The sequence below is a fragment of the Pseudophryne corroboree genome, chromosome 5, assembly GCF_028390025.1.
Source record: "Pseudophryne corroboree isolate aPseCor3 chromosome 5, aPseCor3.hap2, whole genome shotgun sequence".
Taxonomy (NCBI): domain Eukaryota; kingdom Metazoa; phylum Chordata; class Amphibia; order Anura; family Myobatrachidae; genus Pseudophryne; species Pseudophryne corroboree.
The window spans coordinates 164,042,687-164,063,504 of record NC_086448.1 but is presented as its reverse complement, the minus strand read 5'-3'; the positions used below and the strand labels follow the sequence as shown (position 1 = coordinate 164,063,504).

At 47.8% G+C, this 20,818-nt stretch overlaps 1 protein-coding gene across 7 annotated transcripts in view; it reads left to right on the top strand.

Moving 5' to 3' along the window:
• Window positions 1-20,818, top strand: part of PRKAG2 (protein kinase AMP-activated non-catalytic subunit gamma 2) — a 656,600-nt gene that overhangs the window by 529,479 nt on the left and 106,303 nt on the right. The window contains exon 1 of one of the 7 annotated variants that reach the window (XM_063921855.1): window positions 15,381-15,417. The exons of the other annotated variants lie outside the window; for them this stretch is intronic. Within the exon in view, the coding sequence (XP_063777925.1) occupies window positions 15,396-15,417 (22 nt within the window). The 5' untranslated portion in view covers window positions 15,381-15,395. Of the gene's footprint in view, window positions 1-15,380; window positions 15,418-20,818 lie in introns of those variants that run through there. 7 annotated transcript variants of the gene reach the window in all.

Here is a 20,818-nt window from a genome sequence, read left to right as displayed (position 1 = left end):
CCGGGCATTGAAAATATATATTTCAAGAATGGCGGGAGTCAGAAAGTCTGACTCACTGTTTATATTGTATGCACCCAACAAGATGGGTGCTCCTGCTTCTAAGCAGACGATTGCTCGTTGGATTTGTAGCACAATTCAACTTGCACATTCTGTGGCAGGCTTGCCACAACCTAAATCTGTCAAGGCCCATTCCACAAGGAAAGTGGGCTCATCCTGGGCGGCGGCCCGGGGGGTCTCGGCATTACAACTCTGCCGAGCTGCTACTTGGTCAGGGGCAAACACGTTTGCAAAATTCTATAAATTTGATACCCTGGCTGAGGAGGACCTTGAGTTCTCTCATTCGGTGCTGCAGAGTCATCCGCACTCTCCCGCCCGTTTGGGAGCTTTGGTATAATCCCCATGGTCCTGACGGAGTCCCCAGCATCCACTTATGACGTTAGAGAAAATAAGAATTTACTTACCGATCATTCTATTTCTCGTAGTCCGTAGTGGATGCTGGGCGCCCATCCCAAGTGCGGATTGTCTGCAATACTTGTACATAGTTATTGTTACAAACAAATTCGGGTTGTTATTGTTGTGAGCCGTCTGTTCAGAGACTCCTACGTTTGTCATACTGTTAACTGGGTTCAGATCACAAGTTATACGGTGTGATTGGTGTGGCTGGTATGAGTCTTACCCGGTATTCAATATCCTTCCTTATTGTGTACGCTCGTCCGGGCACAGTATCCTAACTGAGGCTTGGAGGAGGGTCATAGGGGGAGGAGCCAGTACACACCACCTAATCCTAAAGCTTTATTTTTGTGCCCTGTCTCCTGCGGAGCCGCTATTCCCCATGGTCCTGACGGAGTCCCCAGCATCCACTACGGACTACGAGAAATAGAATTATCGGTAAGTAAATTCTTATTTTTTATTTTACAGTGAGACCTGCTGGCAACAGGCTCACTGCAACGAGGGACTAAGGGGAGAAGAAGCGAACCTACCTGCTTGCAGCTAGCTTGGGCTTCTTAGGCTACTGGACACCATTAGCTCCAGAGGGATCGACCGCAGGACCCGTCCTTGGTGTTCGTTCCCGGAGCCGCGCCGCCGCCCCCCTTACAGAGCCAGAAGCATGAAGTCGGTCCGGAAAATCGGCGGCAGAAGACTTCAGTCTTCACCAAGGTAGCGCACAGCACTGCAGCTGTGCGCCATTGCTCCTCATACACACTTCACACTCCGGTCACTGAGGGTGCAGGGCGCTGGGGGGGGGCGCCCTGAGCAGCAATAAAAACACCTTGGCTGGCAAAATAATCACAATATATAGCCCCAGAGGCTATATATGTGATAATTACCCCTGCCAGAATCCATAAAAAAGCGGGAGAAAAGTCAGCCGAAAAAGGGGCGGAGCTATCTCCCTCGGCACACTGGCGCCATTTTCTCTTCACAGTGTAGCTGGAAGACAGCTCCCCAGGCTCTCCCCTGTAGTTTAAGCGCAGTATAACTTATAGCAGCTATAAGGGGACATAATTCAGTTAGTCCCTGCATTATATAGCGCTCTGGTGTGTGCTGGCATACTCTCTCTCTGTCTCCCCAAAGGGCTTTTGTGGGGTCCTGTCTCCTGTTAAGAGCATTCCCTGTGTGTGTGCGGTGTGTCGGTACGACTGTGTCGACATGTTTGAGGAGGAGGCTTATGTGGAGGCAGAGCAGATGCCTATAAATGTGATGTCACCCCCTGCGGGGCAGACACCTGAGTGGATGGACTTATGGAAGGAATTACGTGCAAGTGTCGACTCCTTACATAAAAAATTTGATGACATGCCAAATGCGGGACAGCCGGCTTCTCAGCTCGTGCCTGCCCAGACGACTCAAAGGCCATCAGGGGCTCTAAAGCGCCTACTACCTCAGATGGCAGACACAGATGTCGACACGGATACTGATACCAGTGTCGACGACGAAGAGTCTAATTTAATGTCCACTAGGGCCATTCGTTGCATGATTGAGGCAATGAAAGAGGTATTACACATTTCTGATATAAACCCAGGTACCTCAAAAAAGGGTATTATGTTTGGGGAGAAAAAACTACCCATAGTTTTTCCCCCATCTGAAGAATTAAATGAAGTGTGTGAAGAAGCGTGGGCTTTCCCCGATAAAAAAATTTGGTAATTTCTAAAAAGTTACTAATGGCGTTCCCTTTCTCGCCAGAGGATAGGTCACGTTGGGAAACTCTCCCTAGGGTGGATAAAGCGCTCACACGTTTGTCGAAAAAGGTGGCACTACCGTCTCCGGATACGGCCGCCCTAAAGGAACCTGCTGATAGAAAGCAGGAGGCTATACTTAAGTCTATATATACACACACAGGTGTTATACTGAGACCAGCTATTGCTTCAGCATGGATGTGCAGTGCTGCTGCTGCATGGTCAGATTCCCTGTCGGAAAATATTGACACCCTAGACAGGGACACTATATTGCTAACCATAGAGCATATAAAAGACTCCGTCTTATACATGAGAGATGCACAGAGGGAGATCTGCCGGCTGGCATCTAGAATAAGTGCATTGTCCATTTCTGCTAGGAGAGGCTTATGGACTCTGCAGTGGACAGGGGATGCAGATTCAAAAAGGCACATGGAAGTTTTGCCTTATAAGGGTGAGGAGTTATTCGGGGATGGTCTCTCAGACCTAGTTTCCACAGCAACAGCTGGGAAGTCAGCATTTTTGCCCCATGTCCCCTCACAGCCTAAGAAAGCGCCGTATTATCAGGTACAGTCCTTTCGACCCCAGAAAAACAGGCGGGGAAAAGGCGGGTCCTTTCTGTCTAGAGGCAGAGGTAGAGGGAAAAAGCTGCAGCATACAGCCAGTTCCCAGGAGCAAAAGTCCTCCCCCGCTTCTTCCAAGTCCGCCGCATGACGGTGGGGCTCCACAGGCGGAGCCAGGTACGGTGGGGGGCCGCCTCAAAAACTTCAGCGATCAGTGGGTTTGCTCACAGGTGGATCCCTGGATCCTTCAAGTAGTATCTCAGGGGTACAAGCTGGAATTCGAGGCGTCTTCCCCCCCGCCGTTTCCTCAAATCTGCCTTGCCGACAACTCCCTCGGGCAGGGAGGCTGTGCTAGAGGCAATTCACAAGCTGTATTCCCAGCAGGTGATAGTCAAGGTGCCCCTACTTCAACAAGGACGGGGTTACTATTCCACACTGTTTGTGGTACCGAAACCGGACAGTTCGGTGAGACCCATTTTAAATTTGAAATCCTTGAACACATACATAAAAAGATTCAAGTTCAAGATGGAATCGCTCAGGGCGGTTATTGCAAGCCTGGACGAGGGGGATTACATGGTATCCCTGGACATCAAGGATGCTTACCTGCATGTCCCCATTTACCTTCCTCACCAGGAGTACCTCAGATTTGTGGTACAGGATTGCCATTACCAATTCCAGACACTGCCGTTTGGACTGTCCACGGCACCGAGGGTGTTTACCAAGGTAATGGCAGAAATTATGATACTCCTTCGAAAAAAGGGAGTTTTAATTATCCCGTACTTCGACGATCTCCTTATAAAGGCGAGGTCCAAGGAGCAGTTGTTGGTCGGAGTAGCACTATCTCGGGAAGTGCTACAACAGCACGGCTGGATTCTAAACATTCCAAAGTCACAGCTGGTTCCTTCCACACGCCTACTGTTCCTGGGGATGGTTCTGGACACAGAACAGAAAAAAGTGTTTCTCCCGCAGGAGAAAGCCGAAGAGCTGTCATCTCTAGTCAGAGACCTCCTGAAACCAAAACAGGTATCGGTGCATCACTGCACACGAGTCCTGGGAAAAATGATGGCTTCTTACGAAGCAATTCCATTCGGCAGGTTCCATGCAAGGACCTTCCAGTGGGACCTCTTGGACAAGTGGTCGGGATCGCATCTTCAGATGCATCGACTGATAACCCTGTCCCCAAGGACCAGGGTGTCTCTGCTGTGGTGGCTGCAGAGTGCTCATCTTCTAGAGGGCCGCAGATTCGGCATACAGGACTGGGTCCTGGTGACCACGGATGCCAGCCTTCGAGGCTGGGGGGCAGTCACACAGGGAAGAAATTTCCAAGGACTTTGGTCAAGTCAGGAGAGTCGTCCCTACACATAAATATTCTGGAACTGAGGGCCATTTACAATGCCCTAAGTCAGGCAAGGCCCCTGCTTCAAAACCAGCCGGTACTGATCCAATCGGACAACATCACGGCAGTCGCCCATGTAAACCGACAGGGCGGCAGAAGAAGCAGGATGGCGATGGCAGAAGCCACAAGGATTCTCCGATGGGCGGAAAATCACGTCATAGCACTGTCAGCAGTGTTCATTCCGGGAGTGGACAACTGGGAAGCAGACTTCCTCAGCAGACACGACCTACACCCGGGAGAATGGGGACTTCATCCAGAAGTCTTCCAAATGATTGTACACCGTTGGGAAAGGCCACAGGTGGACATGATGGCGTCCCGCCTCAACAAAAAACTAAAGAGATATTGCGCCAGGTCAAGGGACCCTCAGGCGATAGCTGTGGACGCTCTGGTGACACCGTGGGTGTACCAGTCGGTTTATGTGTTCCCTCCTCTGCCTCTCATACCAAAGGTACTGAGAATAATAAGAAGGCGAGGAGTAAGAACGATACTCGTGGTTCCGGATTGGCCAAGAAGAGCTTGGTACCCAGAACTTCAAGAAATTATATCAGAGGACCCATGGCCTCTACCGCTCAGACAGGATCTGCTACAGCAGGGGCCGTCTGTTCCAAGACTTACCGCGGCTGCGTTTGACGGCATAGCGGTTGAATTCCGGATCCTAAAGGAAAAGGGCATTCCGGAGGAAGTCATTCTTACGCTGATAAAAGCCAGGAAAGAAGTAACCGCAAACCATTATCACCGTATTTGGCGAAAATATGTTGCGTGGTGTGAGGCCAGGAAGGCCCCTACAGAGGAATTTCAGCTGGGTCGTTTTCTGCACTTCCTACAGTCGGGAGTGACTATGGGCCTAAAATTGGGTTCCATTAAGGTCCAGATTTCGGCTCTGTCGATTTTCTTTCAGAAAGAACTGGCTTCAATGCCTGAAGTTCAGACATTTGTAAAGGGAGTGCTACATATTCAGCCCCCTTTTGTGCCTCCTGTGGCACCTTGGGATCTCAACGTGGTGTTGAGTTTCCTGAAATCACATTGGTTTGAGCCACTTAAAACTGTGGATCTGAAATATCTCACGTGGAAAGTGGTCATGTTATTGGCCTTGGCTTCGGCCAGGCGTGTGTCAGAATTGGCGGCTTTGTCATGTAAAAGCCCTTATCTGATTTTCCATATGGATAGGGCAGAATTGAGGACTCGTCCCCAGTTTCTCCCAAAGGTGGTATCAGCTTTTCACTTGAATCACCCTATTGTTGTGCCTGCGGCTACTAGGGACTTGGAAGATTCCAAGTTACTGGACGTAGTCAGGGCCTTGAAAATTTATGTTTCCAGGACGGCTGGAGTCAGGAAAACTGACTCGCTTTTTATCCTGTATGCACCCAACAAAATAGGTGCTCCTGCTTCTAAGCAGACTATTGCTCGCTGGATTTGTAGCACAATTCAGCTGGCGCATTCTGCGGCTGGATTGCCGCATCCTAAATCAGTAAAAGCCCTTTCCACGAGGAAAGTGGGCTCTTCTTGGGCGGCTGCCCGAGGGGTCTCGGCTTTACAACTTTGCCGAGCTGCAACTTGGTCAGGGGCAAACACGTTTGCAAAATTCTACAAATTTGATACCCTGGCTGAGGAGGACCTTGAGTTCTCTCATTCGGTGCTGCAGAGTCATCCGCACACTCCCGCCCGTTTGGGAGCTTTGGTATAATCCCCATGGTCCTTACGGAGTTCCCAGCATCCACTAGGACGTCAGAGAAAATAAGATTTTACTCACCGGTAAATCTATTTTTCGTAGTCCGTAGTGGATGCTGGGCGCCCATCCCAAGTGCGGATTGTCTGCAATACTTGTATATAGTTATTGCCTAACTAAGGGTTATTGTTATTGTTGAGCCATCTGTTGAGAGGCTCTGTTATATTTCATACTGTTAACTGGGTATAGTATCACGAGTTATACGGTGTGGCTGGTATGAGTCTTACCCGGGATTCAAAATCCTTCCTTAATGTGTCAGCTCTTCCGGGCACAGTGTCCTAACTGAGGTCTGGAGGAGCCAGTGCACACCAGATAGTACCTAATCTTTCTTTTAGAGTGCCCAGTCTCCTGCGGAGCCCGTCTATTCCCCATTGTCCTTACGGAGTTCCCAGCATCCACTACGGACTACGAGAAATAGATTTACCGGTGAGTAAAATCTTATTATGATAACCCAAATAAGTCGAAATGCGTCCCCTTGCGGAGGACAAATTTAATAAAGGTAACCGTTTGTGACATGGATTGTTAATTCTGCAAAAGTTGTAAAAACATGAAAATGGGTGCTGTGTGTGGGTATTTATAATGGGTGCTGTGTGTGGTGCACATGATCCCCTGAGTCCAGAGGGGCCCACACAGCACATGCTGCGCCCATTTCTTTAATATTCACCTCTCAGGAGTTCCCTGGTGGCAGATATAACATATGCCTGCACAGAAACAAAATAACACACCCGAATCTAACTCTCTCTGCACATGTTATATCTGACCCCCCTGCAGTGCACATGGTTTTGCCCAACTGCTAACAAATTTGCTGCTGAGATCAACTCAAAATTACCCCCATAGAGAAGTAAATGTTTTGTAGACAGTATAAAAATCAGACTCAATCTCTATTATCCACTTAAATATTCTTCTTAGAAGAAAATACCAATTACCAAATACCAATTAATACCAATGACCTAATATTAAAATGCTAAGTTATCATTTATTGTCAGGAACTTCCTTTTGCGTAGTTTCAAGTGTACTTGGAATTGCCCAGTATGCATCAAGCTACAACATGTTCCCACAGAGATGCAACCAAGGATGGGGTGGTATTCATGTGACCGACAGTCAGCTGACCGACAGTCACATGACCTCCTCCACCAGCCCGACGGCTCACTATCCCGATGGTCGGCATGCCGACCAACAGGGACTATTTCCACTCGTGGGTGTCCACGACACCCATAGAGTGGGAATAGAACCCGTGGCGACTGCAGGTCGCCACCAAGCCCGCAGCATGGCGAGCGCAGCGAGCCCGCAAGGGGCTTGCTGCACTCGCCCCTCCCCGCCGGGATCCCGGCGTCTGTAAGCTGACCGGCGGTCTCCTGACCGCCGGTCAGCAGTACTACACCCCCAAGGATGGTGTGGAATTGCCAGGTACAGGGCTTGCTAGGAGTTAGCCCTATCTGACCATGGTCAGGCATGGTGTGGGTATGCCCCAGGTAAAACAGGTGGTGATCTGTGAACTCTGCATTAGGACAATTCTGTTTCATCTGTGGTTCACAGTCTGTTCTCCTTACAAGATCATTGTGCATGGATTGTTTATATTGCACAAAGATCAATGGTCTCCTAAGTGGTAGATAATAAACATCAATTCCTGTGTCCAAACATTTCCTAATAGCTGCTGGCTTAACTCCAAACATGCTGTGAATGGCTGTTGTTTAACTAATCTCTATCCCATTTGTGTCACCGCTGATAGACTGTTGCTAACATGCCAAATGGCTACTGTACCCCCTCCCGCAGGAATAACTCCACGCCTTTGTGTCATACAAACAAAGCCTTGGCTACCATAAAACATACATTTTCTTTTTCTTTTTTCTACATTTGTGTGCATTTCCCAATGCCAGGTCTTGTTTGGAGATGCCCCTGCACAGGTTTACCTGTCCATTACTGAACTCATGTGAGTAGGGGGGGCTGCAGGGCTGTGGACGTTTCATTCACGTCCACGCTCATGACTGAAGCATAACTGCTCAGCAATGGGCCATTCTTCTGGGTCCACAGTGAGATGAGGGTGTCAGTGTGTGGTATGCATGGATGTATGTAAGCGCACATGCCTGATTCCAGTCATAGTACAGTCTGGTGACGTGTGCACTGATGGCTAGTAGCAGTTCGTGTGTATGGACCGTATGTGAGCGCACTGTTGTATAACTCTTCAGGTGGCCTAGTGCACACCTTTTTTATGACGTGTGTGCAGTGCATTCGCACATGTGGCAGGTTTTTTTTTTTTTTTTAGCCACGCTCGGTCAGACCCATAGGGTGGGTATAGTGTACTCCCTATGTATCAGAAGGGTCACTGTAATGTCCTGCTTGCTGGGTGGGAGCCTGTTTCACCTGGCTTGGTAACTGGTACCCTCGTCTTATGTAAGCCCCTACATGGTGGAGCAGGAATCCTCTTTCTCCCCAGCCACTGCAGAGCTCAGGGAGACCTTGGCTGGCAGGGGAGGCAGAACCTTCCCAAGGCGAGGCCTACCTTCCCACTTCCATCAAGGGCCTCCAGTTTTCCCTAGTATATGCTGTTGGTCATTTATTCATTGCAGTCCATCAGAATCCCTGCATTTCCATGCCAATCCCCCAAATCCTAGATTGCAGAAAAAGTTATTGCTATATGGGCATCGGTTGTGAATTACTAGTGCCTGACTGTGAGCGTTGTGCCCAATTTAACAATGTTTTTACTAATTTAGCTTTCTGGTGACGTTGTCATTACATGTATCTGAGCTACATGATGTTGCTTGCTTGCATCAGTTTATTATAAATCCCAGTAATGGGATTTTTTTTTTTTTACTATGAATACCATGATAGTGCTGCATATTCTTATTCTATAAAACTCCCAAAGAACCCTGTGTAACATTGCGGCCAAGTAGGGTTTTCCTTTGTATCACACTGATGTCCCTACCTGGTGATAATCGTATCCGCTGAAGAATGTGTTTGGTGTGTATTGGAGCATCTCTTGCTGCCTGACCCCTCTGGCAATCACTGGATTGGAGCAGAAGTTCCTGTATATGTGATGTGATGAATGCTTTGCATACCCCTATCCTTCACATTTTACTAGTTAAACACAATAATTGGCTAGAATAAGTTATTGAATGCTTTTGGCTGCAGGGACGTGCAGCTTGCTGATCTGTCATGAATAAACCAGCACCAGCAGGAGAATAGAGATATTGGGGAGGAGTGTTTATTCTGACATTGGATTTACATTACTCTTGCTAATAGATTCTTGGAGAAAATAATTTTGTTCGAAATGTTTAAAGATGTCCAACCGATTCTTTTCCTTTTGCCGATAAGATTACTATATTTTTAATTATATTTAACGGTTTTACAGAAGGTTTACAAAGTTCTGCTGGGAATTTCATCAATAAATTACCCCGTTCACTAATACATTTCTGTCCGGAAAGTAACCATAAAGCCGAACTGTCCTTAGCTTCTGACAGGACACGTCCCAAGGTGCTGTATGAGAACAGCTGCAGTTACAAGGAAGGATTTCTGACACGACCAATGATGAGGCTGCAAAATCTGTTTCAGCACTGGCACCAGAGATAGAGAAGGGAGATGTGCGATCCTACACTACCGCCTTTTCAATCTATAATATCATCTAGCACATGGTTCTTCAACCTGCGGCCCTCCGGCTGCTGTGGAACTACACATCCCAGCATGCCTTGAACAGTTTTGCTATTAAGACATGCTACAACTGAGACAGGGCATGCTGGGATGTATAGTTCCACAGCAGCTGGAGGGCCACAGGTTAAAGACCTGTGATCTAGTATGTTTTAGGTTAAAAATACATGTGAAGGCTGCAGGAAATGTAATACAAATATTAGCAAATGTATTATTACTGTTTGAGGATCTAGAAAATAAAATGAAATTGTGTGGACTAATTTCAGGTATGTGTATGCACACTGTGCTACTGTGGGGATATGGCCGTTGGGTCGGCAGTTGTTGGTCAACATGGGTTTTTCACTTCTTTTTTTTTTCTTTTTTTCTTTTTCAATTTTTTGGGACTTTTCATACTTTACGATCCACGTAGACTACAATTGGGAACGGTAACCTGTGCCGAGCGCAGCAAGGCATCTTGCCCAGCTTCACTCGCCATGCAAGGGGACACGGTGCACTAATTGAGGTTCCCCATCACTTTACGAAGAAAACGCCAAAAAAAGTCCAAAAACTCATGTCGACCTTTTCACCTGTTGACCTAGTGCATGTCGACCTATTGTGCATGTCGACATTCAGTGGTCGACCTAAGCTGTGTCGACCCAGTGACCCATACCCCTACTGTGATAGCAGTTCTTCACAGTGGGATCCTTTAGATGTGGCCATGCATGTATCGTATATGCTCAAATCTGTGTATGGATAGCTTATAGCCGTGAATGCTTTTACTGTGGGGATCCGGTATGGACGTTGCTAAGCAATGTCCACATACGGCATGATTTGGCATGAGGATGATTAAACCCCATTAAGTAACTTGCATCTGCAATGGACCAGGCAGCCTCTGGTGTAATTGCCTGTTCCAGTATTCATTATAAACACTGTGAAGTCATGCTGTAAGTATCCCTCTGTGCTTTACTGTGCTACACTGGCTGGACAAGCCACAGATACAGGGAAGAGTCTGGAGTTGTGCAGTTTAAAAAGCTGAAAGAGCTTTTCTTGAATTGGATTCTAAATTACCATTTGTTGGGGGCTAGGTGGAGGGAAACCAACCTGTACTTCAGCCTCTTGCATCTGACACAGGTCTGTTTTCATCATAGATCGTGTGGGTGGTGGATATAGCGTTGGATAGTTTTACAGTACAGTGATGGTTTCTCCTCTCATGGACTCAGTCAGGATAAGTGCAGGTTTGTGTGTTTGGCAGCAGCAAAGTCTCCAGTCATTCATCTTCTCCTTGGAAATAACGTTTATCAATGTGGTCACTGTGACAGATCTAGCAGATCTCTCGTTCCCTCTCGTCTCTCGTTTATATATAGCTTTTATGAACTTTGTTCTCTCCGAGTGCAGCTCCAAAAAACAAAAAATCTGCAGTATGAGTGTTGCATTAACAGTTTGGTGCCTGCCTGGGTTTGCACAACTCAAATAATGCATTAAAAAAAAATAATAATAATAATAATAATTAATAATAATAATAATAGTGCATAAGCAGTAGTGTTGGGTGAACATTTTCCAGATATTAGCAAGGGCAAAGTGACTGTAAAGGCCCATACACACTACAAGAATTTTTACATAGATATGAGCGATAACCGCTCAAATCGTTCTAGTGTGTACACAGCAAACAATGAATGATGCGCGCACCAGTGGTCGTTGGAAGCAAGTTGTCAGTCGTCCATGCGTGCAAGCTCAATCCCCCACAATCCCAGCAGAGCAAATCGTTTGTCATTCAGATAGTTTGTAAAATCATCTCGTTAGTAAGGGGTTCGATTCAACTCAATGACCGTTGAATAGCCCCTGGGAATTAGCTCCCGACGCTATTCCATACAGCGCAGTGGCAAGTTGGAGAATGCCCATTCTTAACAATGTTTTGTCAGGAGAACGAGCATTCTTAGACTTAAGTGCCCGGCGCCGTTTCCGCCACAGTAAGGGCAGAAATCAGCATCGCGCCAGCACTTTTGACGGATTTCTGCTCTCATCCCTCCGGGGGTGCAGGAAGAAATCCCGGCGTTTGGTGTCAAGTGGTGCTGTGTTAAATAACATTGGGAGCTAATTCCTGGCGCTATTCAACTGTCATCAAATTGAATCGAGCCCAGAAAGTTCAAGGAAAATTGACAACGAGACACCGTTTATTTGTTGGGGGGAGGGGGGGTTGGGTGGCGAAAAGAAATGGGTGTCCAACGGAGCTATTGAATTGTTAAGGTGCATACACACGGAGAGATTTTGACTATGAGAGATTTTGACTAACTTTTCCCTTGAACTGGCAGTAGGAGATTTTGACTAACTTTACCAGAGATTTTGTCTAACTATGCAAGAGATTTTGGCTATGGGAGATTTTGACTATCTCATTTAAATAAGGGGATGAGTGTCATATATAGGACGATTTTACAGGGTGGCTGGTATTTAAATAGCTAAAAGTAAAAAAAAAAATTTGCGTGGGGTCCCCCCTCCTATGTAAAACCAGCCTCGGGCTCTTTGAGCCAGTCCTGGTTGTTAAAATACAGAGGAAAAAATGAGTAGGGTTCCCCCATATTTGGACAACCAGCACCGGGCTCTGCGTCCGGTCCTGGTTTAAAAAATACGGGGGACAAAAGACATAGGGGTCCCCCGTATTTTTAAAACCAGCATCGGGCTCCACTAGCCAGGGAGATAATGCCACAGCCGGGGGACACTTTTATATTGGTCCCTGCGGCCGTGCCATTACCCCCCCAACTAGTCACCCCTGGCCGGGGTACACTGGAGGAGTGAGGACCCCTTAAATCAAGGGGTCCCCCCCCCCCCCAGCCACCCAAGGGCCAGGGGTGAAGCCCGAGGCTGTCCCCCCCCATCCAATGGGCTGCGGATGGGGGGGCTGATAGCCTTTCAATAGTAATATTGTTCTTTACAGGTGGCCTACAGGTCCCAGCAAGCCTGCCCCAGCATGCTGGCACTTGGAGAACCACAAGTGCCAGCATGCCCGGACATAAAGGGCCCGCTGGCACCTGTAGTCCACCTGTAAAGAAAATATTGAAAAAAAAACACCACATTCTTTAAAAAATCCTTTATTAAACTGGGTCTTCACCTGGGGGCGGCGGCCTTTAAGCTCTTTTGCATGGCCGCCGCCTTCCCAGGGCTTCCGGCGTCTTCACCTGGTGGGCGGCGGCTGCTAAGCTCTTTTGCATAGCCGCCGCCCATCCAGGACTTCCACGGCGTCTTCAGGATTCAGGAGCTCTTCTCCGCTCCTCCTCCGCCGTCGGACTGAAAGCCGCTGCCTCGCGCTGACTTATATAAGTCAGCGGGAGGGGGCGGGGCGATGACGCGGCGAGCCGTGATTGGCTCGCGGCGGCCATCTTGAATTTCAAAAATGACGCTGAGGCGCCATTTTTGAAACTGGTACCGCTCCGCTGCCAAACTCTGCAAGATAAAGGTAAATTTCCCCTGCCCGCACCGCTGCCGCAACCCGCCGCCGCCCGCACCGCCGCCGCCCACACCACCACCGCAACCCACTGCCGCCCACACCGCAACCCGACGCCGCCCGCACCGCCGCCGCAACCCGCCGTCGCCCACACCGCCACCGCAACCCGCCGCCGCCCGCACCGCCGCCACAACCCGCCGCCGCCCGCACCACCGCCGCCTGCAAAATCGCTATCACTGGGAAAAATCGCTGGCCTCTTAAAGTATAGCGATTTTGACTAACTTTAGCAGCGACATAGCCAAAATTGACTTGCCTGCACTGACTATTTTTCCCAGCGATAGCGACCTAGCGGGGACGCGCATCGCTATCGCTGCCTGTATACACACGGAGCGATCTGCACTAACTTTCTGAGCGATTTTGACTATATAGTCAAAATCGCTCAGTTATATCGCTCCGTGTGTATGCACCTTTATTCTGATCTGGCTTACTGCGTTAATTATCACACTTGTTGTGCCCAACTGTGCTGGGTTTGGAGGCATAATGCGGCTTAGTCTGTGCAAAGTTCTGGCTAATGCGCTGAAACAGCCGACTTTTTGCAGACTCATGCCTGCCACCTTAGGAGGCTGCAAGCATTAATCATGCAGTCGTGATCAATCTGTAAACAATGAATAGAGGCTGTAGGGTGCACAAACTGCTGAATTCTCCCCGCCTTCCCCCATTAAGTTCACTAGAACCTGGGGACTCCACTGTCATGCACATTGTACCTCTGGGACCCTCCCCAGCAGTGGACATGTGTGGTTAGCGGGACCGCCCAGGAGCCCCTGTCCCTGCGGATGTAGAACGATTCATTCCACATGTTAGCACCTGACCAACCACCACCCTGAGAGAAGACAGATAAGAGGGGGTACAGATGAAAGAGCTGGACAGAGAGAGGCAGACTGATTGGGGATTGAGGTGGGAAGGTGGGAGTAGAAAAGACCCCTGCAACGGCAGGCATGATAGCTGGCGACCCAGTGAGTGACTTGTCCAGAATACTAGTTATGTGTATATATCATCAGAAGTTTAAAATGACAAATTTATTTCCTGACAGGAATTTTTTATAGATAACATGGCATTAAATGTGATTTCTATACAAACATGCACAGATACCTAATGCTAATAGAACTGATTAGAAGACGTATGCTGCAGCAGGTGAAAATGAGATTTCCTGAGATGTGAAGCCACATAATGGTGTTCCGTGTAGGTGCGATCTCCACTGGGCTGAATGTGTAATGTGACATTATCACTGCATGCTTAATTATGGCAGTGGGATTTTGTGGGGAAGCGTTTTGTGTAAGTTACTATGTTAATGTTCGGTATTATTGCTATAGAGCACTGGCCATCCCCATACCATTCTGTCTTTTTTTTTTTTTTTTTTTACATTTTATTATAGAAAGAAACGCAGTTCTTACTGAAGTCTGCAATCACAGTAAGTCAGGATTGTTGCCCACACTGAGGCGCATACTTAACGTGTGAGTCTTCCCGACATTCTGTGAGTACAGCAGCCACCCAGATCCTCGGTGAAGTAGGTGGTCCAGGGGCTTGAGGACCTGATTTGCAGTAAATTGCATTTTTCATTGCTCCCTCTCTCTGCGATCAGTATACTTCAAGTTAACTTGTACTCCTTCACCAAGGGAAGGGACTGTGTATTATGCCTAATATGTAATGCAGCCATTTCTCACCCTGTGTCTGCTCTGACTTTAAGGTGAGTTGCACTGGCCACTTGCTTGCTTTGTGAATGTGGAGTGTTTTCTGTATTTGCTTCCTATGAGGACCTCCCTTCTTCTCTGCACATGTTACACCTGCCCCAACTGTGTGCTTTTTTGCTGTGCTTACAAACCTGAATCGGGCCCAGTGTACATATGTAGGTCTGGTCTTTTGTGTCGTAGTGAAAGTAGCTGTTGTACACGTTATAGCCAATGTGTGCATACCCCAACGGGGCAACCTATTATTTCTTTGTTTTGTTTTTTTGCCCCCTGTGAATAATATTTGAGACCTTTTTCAACTCTTACCAGTGATTTGTGTGCGCGGGGGGGGTTGTGTCACTGATGCAGGAGTCTTTTCCACCTCATAGGGTATGCTGTATACCCATTTCTGCTATGGGATATGTCTAGTTAGTGGAATAAAGGGGAATACATTACCAACCCACTTCTGTACAGTTAGGTGCAACTCCTCTCGCCGTATAGGACAGGTGTTTATGGCATCTGATAAAGGTAAATGATCTTCGTATTTGTAACCTCACTAGGCCTTTTCTTTAACCAATCCACAGTGTGGGTTTCTGTAAATAAAGTCTGCATAGCGGTCACCACTCTACAGCGAATACTATATAGTATAGTGTTGCTGCTTATTGTTAGTATCTCTGAATGCCATCTGTTTCTGCAGTCTGTCAACTTACAAGAAGTCTAGGAAGAATAATCTGTATCGTGTGCTAAGTGGAAATTTAGTAATGGCAGTGTGGGAACATACAGGTAAGTGGAATGTGTTAGTTTTACAGTCAGAGCAGAAGTGGCAATATAGCATGTATACTGACTCACTTTGGAATAGAACGTATAATTTAGTTTGAGCCCTATAAGTTACTCATATAATAGGACTTTAATTACCTGCTGGTAAATCCTTTTCTCGTAGTCCGTAGAGGATACTGGGGTTCCATTTAGTACCATGGGGTATAGACAGGACCACTAGGAGCCATGGGCACTTTAAGAATTTGATAGTGTGGGCTGGCTCATCCCTCTATGCCCTTCCTACCAGACTCAGTTTAGGAAACTGTGCCCGAGGAGACGGACATACTTTGAGAGAAGGATAGATAAAGATAGTGGTGAGATTCCGAACCAACACACACACACACACACACACACACACACACACACACACACACACACACACACACACACACACACACACACACACACACACACACACACACACACACACACACACACAAACAAAAGAAAGCTATGCTAACCCAGCTTTAAACGGCAACAGCTAAACCAACAATACTTAACCAAGTAACAGTGCAGGAAGAACGAAACACCGGGCGGGCACCCGGTATCCTCTACGGACTACGGTAGGTAATTAAAATCCTATTTTCTCTTACGTCCTAGAGGATACTGGGGTTCCATTTAGTACCATGGGGATGTACCAAAGCTCCCAAACCGGGTAGGAGAGTGCTGAGGTTCCTGCAGAACTGATTGACCAAACTGAAGGTCCTCAGAGAGAAGTATTGAACTTAGAAAACGTGTTCGAACCTGACCAAGTCGCTGCTCGGCACAGCTGTAAAGCCGAGACACCCCGAGCAGCCATCCAGGAAGAACCCACCGACCTAGTAGAGTGGGCCTGTGCGGATTTCGGAACCGGCAAACCTGTCGTGGAATAAGCATGCTGGACAGTGAACCTGATCCAGCGTGCAATTGTCTGCTGGGATCATATAGAACGAACAGCGAGTCGGATTTCCTGTGACCAGCTGTTCTTTACTTACACCTTCAAAGACCTCACAACATCCAAAGACTTTGAAGTAGCAGAGGTGTCCGTAACAGCCGGAACCACAATAGGTTGGTTGATGTGAAACGTGGACACCACCTTAGAAAGAAATTACTGAGTAGTTCGGAGTTCAAAAAAATTAAGTAGGGACTCTTGTGAGACAACGCCCCTAGCTCCGACACGCGTCTTGCTGAAGCCAAGGCCAACAGTGTGACTGTCTTCCACGTAAGGTACTTTACGTCAACCTCCCGTAACGGTTCAAACCAGTCCGATTGGAGGAACTGCAGCACCAAATTGAGAACCCAAGGTGCCATGGGAGGCACAAAGGGAGGTTGGATGTTCAGAACACCTTCCAAAAAGGTCTGGACCTCAGAGAGAGAAGCCAATTGTTTTTGAAAGAAAATGGACAAGGCCGAAATCTGGACTTTTATGGAGCCCAGACGTATGTCCACATTCACACCTGCCTGCAGAAAAATCAGGAGACGTCCCAGGTGAAATTCTACAGCAGAATATTTTCTACCCTCACCAAGAGACTTATTTCTTCCAAATATGGTGTTAATGTTTAGACGTTACCCCCTTCCTGGCTTGGATCATAGTTGGGATAACCTTGTTAGGGATCCCTCTCCTGGCTAGAATCAGCCATTCAACTTCCATGCTTCAAACGTCGCCGTGGTAAGTCCTAATAGACGAACGGGCCATGTTGCAGAAGATCTTTGCGAAGAGGTAGAGGCCACGGATCTTCGAGGAGCATCTCCAGGAGGTCTGCGTACCAGGCCCTTCTTGGCCAGTCCGAAGCAATGAGAATTACTTGAACCTTTTCCCTTTTTATTCTTTTCAGAATTCTTGGGATCAGAGGAAGTGGAGGAAACGCGTAAACCATCTGATAGACCCATGGATTCATCAGAGCGTCCACTGCCTGTGGGTATCTCGACTTGGAACAGTACCGCTTGAGCTTCTTGTTGAGATGGGTGGCCATCATGTTGTGTGGATATCCCCACCGATGTGTCAAGCACCTGAACCCTTCTGGGTGAAGGCCCCACTCCCCCGGGTGCAGGTCGTGTCTGCTGAGGAAGTCTGCTTCCCAGTTGTCTACTCCCGGAATGAAGACCCCTGACAACGCCACTGCACTTTTTTTCTGCCCAGAGGAGAATTCTTGACACCTCTGACATTGCTGCTCTGCTTTTCGTTCTGCCCTGTCGGTTTATGTACGTCACTGCCGTCACATTGTCGACTGGACCTGAATGGCCCAATCCTAAAGAGAAGAGGCCTGCAGAAGGGCGTTGTATATGGCCCGGAGTTCCAGAATGTTGATTGGAAGGGTGATTTCCTGACTTGACCATCTACCTTGAAACTGCACCCTCTGGGTGACTGCTCCCCAACCTCTGAGGCTTGCGTCCGTGGTTAACAGGATCCAGTCCTGAATTCTGTACCTCCAACCCTCGATGAGATGAGAAATCTGTAGCCACCACAGAAGGGAGATCCTGGCTTTTGGCGACAGATGGATCCTCTAGTGCATGTGAAGATGCAATCCGGACCATTTTTCCACCAGATCGAGCTGGAAGGGTTATGCGTGAAACTTTCTGTATTGAAGCACCTCGTAAGAGGCCACAATTTTCCCCAGAAGTAGAATACATAGATGCACCGATATCCGGGTTGGCTTCAGGCATCCCGAACCATCGACTGGATTACGAATGCCTTTTCCAACGGTAGGAACACTCTGCGACTCCTTGTCCAGTATCATTCCCAGAAATGGGAGCCTCCATGTTGGCTCTAGGTGAGATTTTGGAAGGTTCAGAATTCACCCGTGATCCTGGAGAAGTTTGGTTGAGAGAGCAGTGCTGTCCAGCAACCTCTCCCTGGACGGCGCCTTTATCAGAAGATCATCCAGGTACGGAATTATGTTCACTCCCTGCTTGCGAAGGAGAAACATCATCTCTGCCATCACTTTGGTGAATACCCTCAGTGCCATGGAGAGACCAAATGGCAGGGCCTGGAACTGGTAGTGACAGTCCTGCAGTGCAAACCGTAGATAAGCCTGATGAGGCGGCCAGATCGGAATGTGAAGGTATGCATCCTTGATATCCAGAGACGCAAGGAATTCCCCTTCATCCAGACCTGAGATTACCGCTCTCAGACTCCATCTTGAACTTGAACACTCTTAAGAAAGGATTCAAGGACTTGAGGTTCAGAATTGGTCGTACCGAACCGTCCGGTTTCGGCACAACAAACAAGTGGGAGTAGTACCCCTTGTTGTGCAGATGAGGTGGAACTGGAACAATGACTTGAGTCTGTACCAGTTTTTGGATGGCCTGCTGTAAAGTTATACTTTTCTCTTGTGAAGCTGGTAAGCCTGATTTGAAGAATCTGTGAGGTGGGAGCTCTTGGAACTCCAGTCTGTAGCCCTGGGAAATAAGATCTATGATCCAGGGATCCCGGCACGAACTTAACCAGATGTGACTGAAGACTTTTTTAGTCTGATTCCCACCTGACAGTCCTCCAGGCATCGCGGTCCACCTTCATGCTGAAGGCTTTGAGGAAGCAGAGCCTGAGCTCTGTTCCTGAACACCTGCAGTTGCTGGTTTGCGTGGTTTACCTCTTGCGCCTCTGGAGGCTGTAAAAGCACCTCTATGTTTTCCCTTAAACTTGGCTGTCTGAAAGGACTGTAAATTTGAAACTGAATAAGCTTTCCTGGCTGGGGGAGCTGCGGTAGGAAGATACGTAGACTTAACCGCAGTAGCTTTGGAGATACATTTGTCTAGTTTGTCTCCAAACAAGGCCTCTGCTGTGAATGGTAGGCCTTCCACGCCTTTCCTGGAGTCTGCATCAGCAGTCCACTGGCGTAGCCACAAACCCCTGCTTGCTGACATCGCCATAGCGGTGGGGCGTGCATTAAGCAAGCCTATCTCTTTTATGGCTTCCACCATAAAGTTTGCAGAGTCCTGTATATGCTGCAGGAGTAAAATCAACATCCCCCTCCCTCTAGACAAGGATTCTAACCCCTCAATTAGGTTACCTGACCATTTAGCAATGGCTTTTGTGATCCACGCACATGCAATAGTGGGTCTTTGGGCCACCCCAGCAGCTGTGTACAATGATTAGAGTGTAGTATAAATTTTACGATCAGCCGTATCTTTTAGGGAGGCGCACTAGGGACAGGCAATACAATTTTATGTGACCGCCTAGAGACTGATGCGTCCACTATCAGTGGATTTTCCCATTTTTTCATATCTTCTAGGGGAAAAGGAAAAGATGAGAGCAACCTTTTAACCTTTTAGGGATTTGAAATTTCTTATCAGGATTAACCCACAGTTCTTCAAACAGAGTATTAAATTCCTTTGACGCAGGAAAAGTGACTGATGACTTCTTTTTTACATTAAAATAAGATTCCTCACGCTCCTCTGACACCTTATCAGGAATTTGCAGAACATCTCTGATAGCCTCTATATAAGAGCCTCTATTCCCTGTGACCAAGTAGCATCCCTCCTCCTCCATGTCTGATCCGTCAGAGTCAGACTGCAGGATATGGACCAGCGATCGTTTTTGCGGACAAATGGGAGGGGATTGAGACGCTCGTTTGGGGACTGAGGGGGGACATTTACTAAGCAGTGATAAGAGCAGAGAAGTGAGCCAGTGGAGAAGTTCAGCAGCTCTGTATAATTTTATAGTATGCAAATTATAGATGTTACTTCAGTGCTGATTGGTTGCAATGGGCAACTTCTCCACTGGCTCACTTCTCTGCTCTTATCACTGCTTAGTAAATGTCCCCCTGAGTCTCTCTTCATAAACTCATCCACAGTCTGTCTTAAGTATTGCGTCTTATTGCGGGATAGCTTTGTGGAAATATTTGAGATCATTCCCTTAATGAAAGTAACCTAATCCGGTTCAGCCCCGCTATTCTGGGAAGGTGCACTGCCCTGAGTACCCAGTAGTGAACCTCCTGGTGAAGAGGAACACTCCGCTGTACAAGAAACACACACTTTGCCTGACCTAATATAAATGTGACCACACACACACACACACACACACACACACACACACACACACACACACACACACACACACACACACACACACACACACACACACACACACACGCCAAGCTTGGCCGGGTCGCAGATTAAGTCCCCTAATAGTACTTGGTATACTAGGAATTGCTCTCCCCCCGGCTATGACCCCCTGGTCCCGTTGAGTTAATCTGGAGTCTCTCCAGAGGAGCTGCGCTTCCCTGTCAGTCAGCGTCTGTGTCTACTGCAGAGGGAAAATTGCGCTGGTGAGCTGCTGTATCCGCTCATAGTGAAGGCCCCGCCCCTTCAATGGTGCGCGGTCTTCCCGCTTTTTTTTTTTATACTGGCTGAGGTAATCTGGTGCTTTTAAAATGGAGAGAAAACAGTT